The sequence below is a fragment of the Glycine soja genome, chromosome 1, assembly GCF_004193775.1.
Source record: "Glycine soja cultivar W05 chromosome 1, ASM419377v2, whole genome shotgun sequence".
In the NCBI taxonomy this organism is placed as follows: Eukaryota; Viridiplantae; Streptophyta; class Magnoliopsida; order Fabales; family Fabaceae; genus Glycine; species Glycine soja.
The window spans coordinates 54,026,608-54,041,023 of NC_041002.1; the positions used below are offsets into that span (position 1 = coordinate 54,026,608).

General features: G+C 31.5%; 3 protein-coding genes, 1 long non-coding RNA gene and 1 other non-coding gene across 7 annotated transcripts; 2 read left to right on the forward strand and 3 right to left on the reverse strand.

Moving 5' to 3' along the window:
- Positions 1 to 577: 577 nt before the first annotated feature.
- LOC114423077 (haloacid dehalogenase-like hydrolase domain-containing protein Sgpp) lies at positions 578 to 3,748 on the reverse strand. 3 transcript variants are annotated; one of them, XM_028389706.1, is made up of 5 exons: positions 3,599 to 3,748; positions 1,817 to 1,934; positions 1,508 to 1,659; positions 1,150 to 1,411; positions 578 to 1,068 (listed from the first exon to the last, which is right to left on the reverse strand). In XM_028389706.1, the coding sequence occupies exons 1-5, from the start codon at positions 3,628 to 3,630 to the stop codon at positions 883 to 885; spliced, it is 750 nt and encodes a 249-aa protein (XP_028245507.1). In that variant the 5' UTR covers positions 3,631 to 3,748; the 3' UTR covers positions 578 to 882. The 3 variants fall into 3 exon arrangements, with proteins under 3 accessions (XP_028245507.1, XP_028245500.1, XP_028245493.1); XM_028389699.1 differs by lacking the exon at positions 3,599 to 3,748 and adding an exon at positions 3,283 to 3,333; XM_028389692.1 differs by lacking the exon at positions 3,599 to 3,748 and adding an exon at positions 2,057 to 2,583.
- Positions 3,749 to 7,349: 3,601 nt separating this feature from the next.
- On the forward strand, positions 7,350 to 10,223 carry LOC114423099 (expansin-like B1). The gene is made up of 5 exons (XM_028389723.1): positions 7,350 to 8,274; positions 8,363 to 8,469; positions 9,009 to 9,190; positions 9,295 to 9,427; positions 9,824 to 10,223. The coding sequence occupies exons 1-5, from the start codon at positions 8,136 to 8,138 to the stop codon at positions 10,028 to 10,030; spliced, it is 768 nt and encodes a 255-aa protein (XP_028245524.1). The 5' UTR covers positions 7,350 to 8,135; the 3' UTR covers positions 10,031 to 10,223.
- Positions 8,701 to 8,826, forward strand: LOC114368742. Its single transcript, XR_003657404.1, has one exon. It is a non-coding gene; the product is annotated as a U6atac minor spliceosomal RNA (small nuclear RNA).
- Positions 10,224 to 10,232: 9 nt separating the features above from the next.
- On the reverse strand, positions 10,233 to 12,463 carry LOC114423114. Its single transcript, XR_003668794.1, has 2 exons — positions 12,291 to 12,463; positions 10,233 to 10,815 (listed from the first exon to the last, which is right to left on the reverse strand). It is a non-coding gene; the product is annotated as an uncharacterized LOC114423114 (long non-coding RNA).
- A 207-nt stretch (positions 12,464 to 12,670) lies between these two features.
- LOC114423091 (BON1-associated protein 2-like) lies at positions 12,671 to 13,901 on the reverse strand. Its single transcript, XM_028389710.1, has one exon. It carries the CDS (start codon positions 13,599 to 13,601, stop codon positions 13,074 to 13,076), a length of 528 nt encoding a protein of 175 aa, XP_028245511.1. The 5' UTR covers positions 13,602 to 13,901; the 3' UTR covers positions 12,671 to 13,073.
- Positions 13,902 to 14,416: the final 515 nt, after the last annotated feature.

The following is a 14,416-nucleotide window of genomic DNA, read 5'->3' on the forward strand; positions in this document are numbered from 1 at the left end:
ACGAATCCTCTAATTTTAAAACGCCCTCTCATGTAACAAATTTGAGTACTTACATTTAAATAAGACAATTGGGTAAAATGTCTTTTTATTCTCTCTAAAGGTTTTAAGAGTTGTCACAGTGTTTCTTGAAAGTTGAAACTATAGAAATTCTAAACAAATTCCTAAAATTGTCAGATATTTCTTTTTAATTCATGCACTTAATAGATAATTTGTCCAAAGAAAATTTGTCATTTGGGTTCAATTTTCAAATTTTCCTAGTTGATAGGCGGTGATATATAATTTCCACTATAAATCTTCGCTAGACTTGACAGTCTTTCCTAATCTTCCGAGAGGGTGTGCCTTCTTCTAATTTGAACTTTTCATTAAATTTTTTTAACCATGTTGTCAATGTGAAGTTTTATATTTTACTTTTTTCTAAAGACATGATTAGATTTGTTTTTTTTTAATTTTTTATAAGCATGTTAGATTCTTTCCAGAACAATTTGGTAAATTAAAATACTAAAATGGGAAAAAAGTTATTGGACAGTTGTGTGATAAAACTAAATTATAGCCCAGCTCTTATGTAATGAGTAATGACTTTTAAACAATATATATTGTAAATTATTTGTGATAGATTTTATATTTTGATTCTGTCAAGTGTAAACAATATCACTTGGGCTCAGCAATCTGCTTGGCTTAACCCGCGAGTTCATACTGATAATGACATTATTACAAAACATAAATAGAATATAACTGTCTGCTCTCGGTTGCAAAGCAACACTAATTATGCACTAGTAGTATAATGTGGCCACCTACAACAAAATTATGCAGGCGAACCTCTGAATTTAACGTGAATCCCGCTATTTGTTTTTATCAGAAAATTCTGTCAGTTGCACTAGTAATTCAAACTGAACGAGCACTGGTAGCCTTGTCAAGTTCTTCCAAAGCTGCCCACAATTTTGGATCCTCATAATCCTTAATCAGAAAGGCAGGTTTTGCTTCCATCAATAAATTTTCTGGGTTTCGAGTAGCTAAACCAATAACAGGCATCCCAGCTGCAACTCCAGCTTTGATCCCTGAAACAGAATCCTATAACCAAAGAAGAAATGTTGTGTCAAAAGCAGATACAGAACAAATTATTCTTCAAGAAGGCATTACAAAAATGCAGACCTCAAATACAAATGTGTGGTCCTTTGATGCCTTCAGAGCTTCGAGACCTTTCAGGTAGGGGTCTGGATGAGGCTTGGCATGTTCACATTCACCACCAATAATAACAGCGTCGAAGAAATCTGAGAGACCAAGTATTGAGATCATGAGTTCTGCATTTGCTCTTGGAGCATTGGTAACTGCAGCTCTCTTCAGCCCATGATTTTCAATCCATTTCCTCACTTTATCAAGACCATTCAAAGGCTTCAGTTGCTCAGCGGCCAATCTGGACAATCCATCAGGGAAATGGCTGAAGCTTCAAATGGACTACATGGGGGAAGGGTCGAGAGAGAGAAAGTGCAAGAAAGTAAGCATTGTTTACCTCCGGAACATGGCTTCCTTATCATCCACAAACTTTAAACCTCGTTCCAGATCACCAGGAAAGAGAACCAAGGCTATATCATCATTGTGTTTGCCAGCAACAGTGTCAATAAAGAATTCCTCTGATATAGGAACACCTCCATTAAAACCAATCTGACAACCACAGAAACTTTAGTTTTTTAATAGCTACTGATTATGTTCCTAGTTATGGTGATTTATAAATACTATAAAAGGAATATTGCAACAAAAAAATATATTTATTTTTCAATATGTTGTGTTAAAACTTTTCGACTAAGAAAAGACACACTACCTCTAGAAGCATTTCACGGAAGGCATAATAGTGGAGCGGATCAGAATCACAAAGTGTTCCATCTATATCAAAGAGCACAGCTTCAAGTGGAGCAAGACCGGTGAGAGAACTCTGGCCGCTGACACAACAAGAAAGTAATGAGTGACAAGTACAAGTTGACTGTGAATGATAAAGTAGGATATGCCTATAAACTAAAATTTCTATCACGAAGCATGTCAAGAACCCAGTAGCCAACTATACCAAAAGCATAAGCCATAGCGTAAGGCACATAAATGGTTTATATGTCTAAGTAACGTGTCCCCGCAAGAGTCCTTTTTATTTAAAACATAGATCATACACCGAAGTACCTTCCCTTATCCTGAAATTTAACTTCTATTTAGAAGAATGAAGATAACAAGGATCGAGTTCTGAACTAAGATGTAATTGTAGAGGATTTCATACCTTGCCATAAGCTAACTGTTTCAAAATCATAAACTGTTGGGTGGACGTGAAGGACATAACAGTTTTTATGTCTAACAATGCAAATCATATCTCATCTATAAGTATGTCTTTACTGGCTTCTTGTTTAACTGATCAGCCGCAGAGGGGCTGGCCAGTTAAACAAAAGCCAGTAATGTGAGAATTATAACAAAGAATTTGACATATCACACACATGCATTATTCCCTAGTTTGGGCATTGAGAGTTAATTCACATAGCTGTAATAGTAAAGGCATGTAAACCAATGCAATACATAACCCAATAACTGATTATTGCCTCTTGGATATTTCTTTGAGAACAAAACTTAGATACAATATCATACGCATCAAATATGGCTATTGGTATTCTGGCAAACCACCACTACTGTTATGACTGCTGCCGTGGCTGGCTCTGACCAGATCACCCCATTGCAAAACCTCCCAGAACAGGACATAGCAACCAACTTGGACTTTTGTCAATGTAATGACCTATGACTTCTTCACCTGAGATGGGTATCCAACATCCACACACCCACCTTCTCCTTTGAATAGCTCAAGAGGCCAATTCATTGCAGACCAAGGGGTCACAAAATGGATTCAGATATTAGGGGTGCAACCCGGCAAACTTGCTCTGGGATTACCCTTCTAATGTTTCCAATAGAGTTTGTCAGATCCAAACATCGATGGACTTTTTGCACCTACCATGCAGGGAATTGGGGCAGTGAAGTACCTTAACACAACTTAATATTATAGCAGAAGCTTAGCTAATAGTAATTGGCCCTTTCCACCTACAGTATATGTATATGACAAATCCAAGATTCATGCTTCTTTTCTTGATTTTTTATTTAAGGTTTTTCCCGAGGTTCAAAATTATGAACAATCGCAAATAAGGGCTTTTGTTTTAATTTCCAAGACAAGAAAATGCAACTCAAACAGGATATATAATTTTGGGTGCAAAATCCTTCTTGATCTCAGCTAGAAAAAAGTGAATCGCAAATCCATCCATTCACCAAATATTTATATTCGTAAGAAAGGATTGATCCATGTGTCATGTGAAATGCTATCACGACAGAACAAACCTGAAGAAAATGAGAAGTATAACTATGAATCACAATTACTCATGACAGAATGATGAGTGATTCAACAAACAAATATCAAGCGAGGTTTCTGAAACACATGCAATTGACACACAAGGACATAGAAAATGGGGAACTTTTAGCAATCATTCCACACAGACGTGTAAAGGAAACACACAACACCATGTCCTTGAAAATTTGAAAAATTCCTCTGGGTATAGCAATGAAAAAATAATGAATACTTAGTTACCTTGAGACGCCATTCTCAGAAGAAACTGTCATTGTTAGTGAAACTGAAAGGTGTGGTGTACAGAGAAAGATGAGCGTGAAACAGAGAAAGAGAGCGAGAGTCACTTGAGCATGTTATGCTAATCTAATGGAATATGCCAAAAAGCATAAAAAAAAAAAAGAAGTAAATGGCGAATATGCCCTGATGTGCTCCACCTTAACGAATAAAAATTGTAATTGTAAGAGTTAATAAAAAAAAAAGTCTGTGCACTTGCACTTATGTTCATCCAATTATCATAAGTTATCTTTTGAATTGTTTTAAAAATTAATAAATTTATCTATTATAAATTATTATTTAAATTATTTTAAAAATCAATAAACTTAATAAATAAATTATGATTAGATAACTATATAATTCATACTAGAATGCATAATTTATTTTCTTTAATAAAAAATAATTAATAAAAATTAAAACTAAATCAACAAATGAAAATTATTAATTTATAATAGGATGCAAACCTTTATAATTGGAATCAAATTTTTAAAAAATGAAAAAATATAAAACTGATATTAAAAAAATGAGAAATATAAAAATTGATAAGTATCATAAGTTATTATTTTTAATGATATGTATGATAAGTAAGTTAATTTTTAATAAAAATGATGTATTTAATATTATTATTATTATTATCTGATCATAAATAATAATGTATAATATATTTGTTAACTTTTATAATAATTATTTTAAAAATAAAAAAAAAATTGAGAATGAAGATGAGTCAATCCTAAAAATATATTTTATCTTATATTTTTTTATTCTGAATATATATTATTAAATTTCAATATGTCACTCACCTAATTTCTCGGAAAGCAAAGGGATTTGCTATTTTGCTTCTTCCCATCAAAAGTGGCGAACGTGGGAAGCAACCAGGAATCCAGGATACACCCTCCCTCTCCCTACTTCCATGCGTCATATCACATTTTTTATATAGTCTTTGACTGCAGACACAAAAGTACAAAACAGTGTAAACCTTTTTGATGCCGGACAGTTTTATATGTATTATTGATTATACGTACTCTCACGAATTTAAAGAAATTACATATATTTTTTAATTTTTTAAAATTTACACATATTTTTAAAATTTTTAAAAAATTATTTATATATATATATATATATATATATATATAAATTCTCTAAATATTATGTAAATATTTGATCTAACACGTCATATGCATTAACGATTTTAATTAAATAAATTAAAATATATTTTTTATCTTCATAAATATTCAAGTATGTTAATTTTTTTTTAGAATTAAGTTCAGATATATTCGAATCTGTGTATTGTTGTAAAAAATATTCAATTTTTTAACTTTTGACATTATTTATATATATAACCAATGTAAAAATTTTGAAAATTTTCATATTTTTTATAATAACATACACACAAGTTTAGATATATCCAAACTTAACTTAAGATTAAAAAGTAACAATTAAGTTTTGTGAGAATGAAAAATAGACAAAAAAAATTACACTTACAAATCCAAAATATTTTCATATTAAATATATTTTAATATTTTTTTAATCAAAATTATTAATGCACATAACTTACTAATCAAATGCTTCTAAGATATTTAGAGAGTTTGTTTTAAAAATAGAGGAAAGATATACCTAATTTTCTAAAACCTCATAGGTGACATGTATAAGGAGGGAAAAATCTTTGTATTTTTGTTAAACATGTGTGATTTATTTTAATTTTTTTATGTCACATACTAACACTATTCAATATTCAACATAAAAAAAAGTAAATGATCAAGATCATCTGGTCTATATCCTTGAAGCTACTCCATCTACCCTTCCAGTAATCAAAACTCAAATTCGCCACTTTTTCACATGCTATTAAATATCTCCCTACCCTCAAATTATATCCTTGAACCTACTCCATCTCCGCCTCCACTAATCAAAACTCAAATTCGCCATTTTTTCACATGCTATTAAATATCCCCCTACCCTCAAATTTAGAACATCTCAGTTTTTTTTCATCCTTTGATTTAGAAATAACTTATTTTACACTATATTTAATTTAAAGGAGACAAAGTAAAACAAAAGAAGAAAGAAATAGAAAATAAGATGATCATTTATGTTGTTGGAAAAAGAACAAAGTGAAAAAAAGAAAATAATTTTTAACTTAATAAATAATATTTTAATCATAATTTTATTATTTTATTACTTAATGCCGAAAACGTAACTGTTATATCTGATGATCTTATCTCATAATTTGTGTATTAATTTTAAGATACTTTTTTCCCTTTAGTTGTTCAATTTTGTGCGTGTTTGAATTATTGGTGAGTTAATTTCAACTTCCATTTGCAGAAATATGTTATGTGTTACTTTTGCGGTGGAGGTACCTTAGGTCTTTAATCATAAACAGTGCTATACTTGTTGCTAACATGATTAACAACATCCATGTCATCATAAGTTATGAAATCATCACGTCACATAAAAATATTAAGTATTTTTTTAATAAAAAATTTTTTTGGTCCCTAAATTTTAAAATGACATTTTTAGTCCTCAAATTTAAAAATAATTTTTTTAGTTCCTTGAAAATAACTCATTTTAATTCTCAAAGTTGATATTGTTAAAAAATTTACTGTCATTGTTAATGTTGTATTTCTTGATAATTTAAAAAATATGATTTATGTCAACTTTAAACCCAAGAATATAGATTCAGAAATAATGTTTTAAAATACATTTTATCAAGGTTGAGTTGTTAGACATGGATGTAGAGGGAAATGCCCTTGTTGAGGAGTGTCGGTGTTTTTGTGAAGGTAAAAAGTGGTTTTTGCCTATCCTTTAACTTTTCTCTTAATTCTTTTCTTCTCTTATTTTCTTCCCTTTTCTCTTCTTTTTTGTCTCGCTCTCTCTGGTGTTATCAGAATCCGACTAGATTAACTGGTAGGTCTAATTCTTATACCACTATTCTCATGGACGGATGTATGTTATAATATTATTCATCCTTTGTTTGCGAATAATTTTCAGTATATTTTCATATATTACATTCCTAGAACATGTTATTTTGTTAGTTAAACTAATAAATGTCTTTTTTGTCTGTTGTATAATTTTTTGTAACAGAGACAAATAACAAATAATTACTCTGTGTTGAACTTTAGCTCGTTCCGTGAAAAAAAAGTAGAAAGAAAGAAAAAAAAAAGAATCAAAACGCATGCCGAAGCAAAGCCCGTTTTAGGATCAAATCCGCATGGAAATGGGATAGGCCAGTTTTTCAGCGGGCAGCCACAGCCAGAGTTGAATGTTATGTTACCCCAAACCATAAGAACTTGAACTATGCACTATGCAAGTTGAGAATACACAATTATTCTGGCTGCTTAAATTGATCCATGACCAAATAATAATGATAATAATCTTAAATTGATCACTCGTCCAAAGCCTCAAAGTGGATTCCATGTCATGGCCGATGTGGATCAAGAAATTTCTCGTACCAATCTTTGTGTGCGCTCAATATATGCATCTTTTTTAAACGGAGAGATGCTTAAATATTTGTGTATATTATAGGAAGGCTTTCTTCGTACACTGGGAATAACTAGAATTTTTTTTTTTGGGTGCTACAAACTAAAAAGTATATATATTAGAAAATAATTGTTATCCCAGTGTATGAAAATCAATTCATAACAGAAAAATTAATGGATTTTCCCTTGATATGACCATGCAAATTACAAGGTGCTATATGGAAACATGGAGAGGAACCTCAGCAATTTCGTTTTCTTGCCCTTCCAAGGGACTGAAGGGAGTCTGCTCCTTCTTTTGCATTGTGTCCCCCTATAATATGTACCTTGAAACAAATTACCTAAATTTGATTGATATTATTCATGCTTTTTATTTCAACATTATGTGATGGCTTCATGGCCAAGTGGGAACACTAGAAGATGCCTACATGTAGGGTTATTATATCAAAGTGCAGAAGGGCCTAACTTTTCTCCTATTACTGCATATATATTCTCACATTCAGAACAATTGAGTCTTTGGTTTTACGCAGCTGTTAGGTGTTCAAAGGTCAACTGGCTCTCACATTCAACCTGACTCTAGCTTTGGTTAATGCCATTTGAATAGCATTAGAGTTTCTTAAAGCATTTTTCTCTCAAATTTAAAAATAAGCCACCAGAAGCTTATCTGCTTAGGGGAATTGAGTCCATACAGGATTTCACCTATCTGGAAATATCATTTCTATTTTGTCAACCAAAAATATTAATAGATCATATAAAAAAAAGAAGAAGAAAATATTGCAGTTTTGAAAGGTCACAAAGTGATTTTCAACACCATGTACTCGAGTATGTGCCTTGTAGTCTAATTAAACGGGTAGCTGAGAAACAATTACATTTCTCATTCAGATTTCAGAATGTGAATTTTTTCTTGTTTTTGTAATGCTTGTCAAAGTTGGTAAATAGACCAAGTTCTCTATAAATAGTAGAAATGTGATTCGTTCCATGCATCACCTAAGTGTCCTTAATCTCCACTTGATCACTTGCTTTCCCCTTCTTCACATATGGCGCTTTATCTTTTCTGTCTTCTTCTTGCTATCACCTTCATTTTCATGCAAACTCTGGCAGATACTTCATGCACTGATTGTTTCATTCATTCTCGGGCAGCTTATTATCCAAATTCTGAAGAACACGGAACAGATGGCAAGACGTTAAACTGATAAGACGATATTTAAAATAAAATAAAAAAATTAAACTGTTATCTGACATGTTCTTGTTAAATTCATTGCAGTTGGTGCATGTGGGTTTGGTTCCTTTGGTGCTACAGTCAATGGTGGAGATGTATCAGCTGCATCTTCTCTTTATCGAAATGGTGTTGGTTGTGGTGCCTGTTACCAGGTGAGTACCCAACTGCTGATTAAGCTAGCTACCATTGCTACGTTACGTTTGAAGAGAATTAATGCCATAAAATTTATGTATAAGGCTAGCCGTAAATTGTGGTTATAAGCCGTAAACTTATATGCAAGTTAATTTTCAAAAGAAAAAATGAAACCCCCTCCTTTAGTCCCACATTGGACAATATTGGGAAAATTTTCCTCTTTATAATTATTATTCAGCCAACGCCTGAATGTGTTCTTTAAAAGGAGAGATGATTGGCATCTCCCCTAGTAGGGACGGACGGAACAGTTGTATTTTCCTGATAACACTTCTGGTTAAGGCTACCAACTCTCGGTGGATCTCTAACGCAATTTTTTTTCTTACCACACCATGTTTTTTACCCATATTATATTATTATGGGATTATTTCTGTCATTTGGTTCGCACAAGTAATTCTTAAACAGCTCTCTGTAACTACTCATCACTCATGAAAAGCATCTAAAGTTTGAAACTAATTATTAATCTCATGTTATACTATGGACTTTGGTCAATAATCAATAGGTGAGGTGTACCAACAGTGTATATTGCTCAGAAAATGGTGTGACTGCAGTTATAACCGACCAAGGTTCAAGTGATAACACTGATTTCATTCTTAGCAAACATGCCTTTAGCCGGATGGCTCAAACCACTGATGCAGCTGCTTCTCTATTAGCCCTTGGCGTGGTTGATATTGAATATAGACGGTAACATAAAAAAACTCTCATCATCATATAACCCATTTTGCATCAATATTTGCCTTTTTTTTTTTTTGCTTAACTGAGCCTTTTATCTTTCTATCTGTCTCCAGTGTTGCATGCAGCTACCCAGATAAAAACATAACAATCAAGATAGATGAGAGCAGCAACAACCCATATTACTTGGCTTTTGTCATTTGGTATCAACAAGGAAGGAGAGACATAACTGCTGTGCAGCTCTGTGAGGTACTATCTATCTGCCAATTAACTCCTTTGTTTTGTGATAACTAAGTTACAATTTTGTTAAATTTTTAGACAGACTTAACTCAATTTTTTAATCTGATAATTTTAGTAGGAAGGACGTAGGTAAAACGTTTACTAAATTATATTTTCAACTAAATAACAATTGCTTGCTATATTGAAATCACTAGAGATCAATCACCCAACTTTTTACCAAACCATTGGAAACTATTCCTTTCTTAATTTCTTTTATTACAAGTACAAAATCTCAATTGAATTATAAATTTATAGTACTATTAGTTGGGGGAAAGCATTGAAGATAACCAACCCCTTCAACATTGGGAAACAGTGCCAGTGCATAGCAATGGCAATTAATGACAGTAATTTCTTTACTGTGTGCAGACTCAAAACTTTGTGTGCCAGTTACTGGATAGGAGCCATGGGGCAGTGTGGACTACTACCTCTCCACCGAGTGGACCCTTGTCTTTAAGGATGTTATTTAGTGATGAAGAAGAGGGAGAAGAAACATGGGTTGTTCCTGTTAATAACATACCCGGAGACTGGAAGGCTGGTGAAACATACGATTCAGGGGTACAAGTGAACCAATAGAGAATTTAGCAGCAAAACAAATTCATTAATATGGCATACTATTATGATTTTATTTTTCTACGAATAAGTAGTGATGGCATAGTAGGGCAGTACATACTATGCATGTCACCCAATTCCATTGTATTGAAGTAATTTTTTCATTTTTACATCTCTAATCATACAAATTTAATAACAATGTTGAAACGACTTGACAGATCACTTGTTTTTTTTTCATGTAGCATTCATTTGTTGATACTGAGCCACTAGACTCGTCATATTATTAATAATATAACTCAGAAGGTAGACCAGAGAGAAATGTCGTCATTGCTTCAATGCATCTCAGTATGGAAACCAAGAGAAACGAAATGAGTATCAATACCTTGAGATCAGAATTAACATCTGCAAAGAGAATTAGTTAAAAATTAACGAGACAACAAATTTTATTTTTAAAATCTATGCAACATTCTTAGAACACTGATTAGGACTTAGGAGAATGAAGCATTTTCCAAGTCCACCAAGTCAGGAAACAACTTGAGCTTTTAGGAGAGTTCTTTGACATGGTTCAGAACTGCTCAAGAGCTTCATCTTTTTCCACCCCATTGATCTAAACAAAGTTGAATTGGGCATGTTAGAGATTAAAAGCCAGCCATTCATGGGCCTCTATCTACAACTTCAGCTTTGTTCATTGACAAAAAGGTCACATTTTCCATCCACTTAGATACCATAATTGAAATTATTCTCCTTCAAACTCTGAATTCGCTCACCTTTCTGTCCTGTTTCACCCCACAAGCTCCCCTTGCATTGCTCTATGATTTATTTTACATTAAAAAATAAATATACATCAATAATAAATAGAGAAAAAAAAGTTTGTGTATCCGGTTATGCATCTTTAAGCAACAAAATTTTCCTTCAATAGTATAAAGAACATATATTCACATTGAGATCAGTATCTGCTATCAACTTTTTAATAAATGAAACTCTAAAAGAATAAATTCAAATATCTAAAACTAACTTAACCTTTATAGGGGTTGTGTCAGATGCACTTTGCCTTTGTAAATGCTTCTATTTATAATGTTAAAGATAGATGGATTTGAGTCTTTTTTTTCAAATAAAAGAAAGAAATTTTTATTTAAAATAATTTCATATCTCTCTTTATCTTTATAAAAATAAAAATTATTTCATATTTTTTCTTATAAGAGATTCACAAAGATCATTCATAATTAATCACATGACTCATTATGATAATTAATCACATAATTTGATTCTGATATGTAATAATAAGATATTATTCTTATTTTATGGACAAGTTCCACATTTATAAAATAGCACTCCCGTTTTTATGTTAATTATATTTTTAGTGTTAGCAAAAAATATAACAATATTGTACTAAAATATTTAATTGATTAAATTAAATTCTCTAATTTAATTATCAAATAAATTATTTTCTTTTACAAAGATTAAAACGCTCCTTTATGTGTGACCTTGTGAGTTCAATAGTAAACCAGTAGTAAATTCATCATAATTAGGTATTAGGTGTCCAAAATTAATATATAACAAATAACTTGTTAATTGTTATAGTAATCTTAGTTAAAAGAAAACTATTATATTTTGTATTGAAAGCTTTCTATTAACATATTAAGATAATATTAACTATTATGCATACTCAATTAAATCAGTTCAATGATGACATCCACATATACATCATTTATATATATAATTTAATAAATAAGATTTATTAATTTTTATCTAATAAAGATCATATTTTATATATATATATATATATATATATATTGATCTATCCGGATTATTGATGTTTTATTTATGATAATCTTATGATCAATAACAATTTAGATTAAAATTATAAATAACTTGTTTCTCATTATTATAATTTCTATCATGATAACAACTTTCTAATTTTAATAAAAGACTTACTAAATTAATAATTTAATAAAATAATAAATATTATAATAAAATAAAAAATATTTTTTTATTAAAATTAATAATATAATAGATGAAATCTTAAACATCCATATTTATCAAGAAGACAAAATATCATCAATCATCTTATCATCATAGACAGAAAACCCATGATCCCACATGAAAACCGTGATCTGTTAAACTTACTCCTCAATACCAAAAACACATGATAGACTCAGGTCAATCATCATAATGGTCAGCATAGTAATTCAGTGCGGTGCAGCATTTGTTGTCATTTTCTTTGCCCTGATCAATGCAAACACATTGAAACTTAAAAAATAGCTGAGAAAGTGGATCTGATCACCTGATAAGTGTTGTCAAATTTGTCATTACTGATCTCCCAAGAACACCAGCTTGTACTTTTCCAAGAGGCGCCATTTTCACTGATGCCCCCAAGATAACACACCTCAACTCAACAAAAACGCCGCTTCTCATTCAGATTTTCCTCCATCCTCTCCATTACGCTAAACTTATTTTTGTTACTATAATTTAACCAAAAATCTAACTTTTGGGGGTGCACTACTTCAAACAAATTTATTTTTTCTATGTGTAGATTTAAAATAAGATGAATAACATTAACTTTCACATACATCAATTTAATAATATAAATTTCTTATTATAATTAAATATAAAAAATATATTCAATCAATTAACGAGTATATATATATATAGTGACAGTCTTAGTTAATCCAAAAACACTTAGCAATTTCTTTTCATATCTTCACTGTACATATATACTACTGGAAAACTCATAAGTCGTAATTGAGCCAATAGTTTGCCAGATATTTGCTCAACATTTATTTTACTTTTTTTCTGAATCCCTCTTCAGCCTTCATGCTGTTTGTCACAGTTTTTCTACAGCAAGTCGAGAAGGAAAAGCAATGAATAATGCTTTCTTTTTTCAGTACATAACAAACCAAACCCTTCAAATATTTCTTTTTTTTGGGTACAGATTACTAGTGTCTTTCACTGTAGATAATCCTAATCATGCCAGATAAGACCACTGTGAGCGATAAATGCAGCTATATACGTTTGACTCAAACTTGAGACTAATGCTGTTGAAATAATTTTGGGCTAGTTGATAGTTTCAAAGATTTCTTTGGTAGTTTAACCAAACAGCTGGAATCCCTGTGACAACTCCAGTGGGGCCATTACCGGCCACCGGCACCCCAGTTACCGCTGACAATGACATAGAATTCAAATTACAAGAAGAATGTTCAGCCACTTTCACCCTCACCGAAATGTTTATAACCCCATTTCTCCTAACTTTGCCGTCCCACAACCTATAGCTCAAGAAATGCAATTGGTTTTCGGGCATATACCCTCCAATGAAATCAGAAACCGGAATTTGTGCCACGCCAACACTGTTAGACCCTGATGATGACGTTTTGCACTTCACTTCAACGGTTATGAACCTTGCATGCAATGGCACGTCCATCACAACCTTCTCATTCCACGAAGGGTAACTTCCACCCTCTGAATCCACTTTGGTAGCAGCACTTGTGTCGCTGCTAGTGTCGGATTGAACCGTCACAAATGTGCTTCCTCTAATGGATTTTCTATTCATTTGGAGGTTTTCTGCGGACAAAATTGTCATCTCTACAGTTCTTGACATCGTAATATGTTAGTATGAGTGGGAATTAATGTTTGAGTTGAGAAGGAGAAAGAGTACAGAGTTAAATATAGGAGGTTTTGAGAAACATGAGAGAAAGAAGAGAGAAAGAAAGAGGTTGCTTCTGTTTAATGTTGAAGTACTTTCCCGTGTCTTTGAATATGAGCCGTTATTGCAACAACATATGGCGCGTGTTTTGGAAGGTTGACGGAGTAAGGATTTTTTACGAGGCCGACGTTAGAAAAAAGGCTGTGGCCGTTAGACTTCACGGCAGAATCTACGAGGAAGTTTCAACCCTGTTGGGAGGAAGTTTCAACTTTCAATAGTTGCCGCAAATTTATATTAATTAACTATTATACTACACCTCAAGACTCAAGGTCGAAGGTTCCTTTAATCTTTGTTTAGTATATTTAGCTTAAGAATAAAGAAAGATTCTAAGGTAAAGGTAGGTATCTAACGGGTAAGACTTGATTGCAATTTATTATATAATAGGTTTAAATTAAATGTGTTTGATTTTTAATAATTTTTTTTTTGTTTTTAATAAAAAAAATTATATTGATTTCTTAATAAAATAATAATTTTATTTTTAATTTTTGACACTTATTTTTAGTTTATGATAAATTAACCAATTTTGTATTTGTTTATTTATAAAAAAAATTCATTTATTATTAGTTGAGACTAAAACAAAATTCATTAGGGAAGAAATGCAAAATTCACTGATTATTAGAATTAAAACAAAACATCAAGGTCTAAAAAATAAAAATATTATTTTATTAGGAAACAAACACAAAAATTAAATATTTATTAAAGATAAAAAC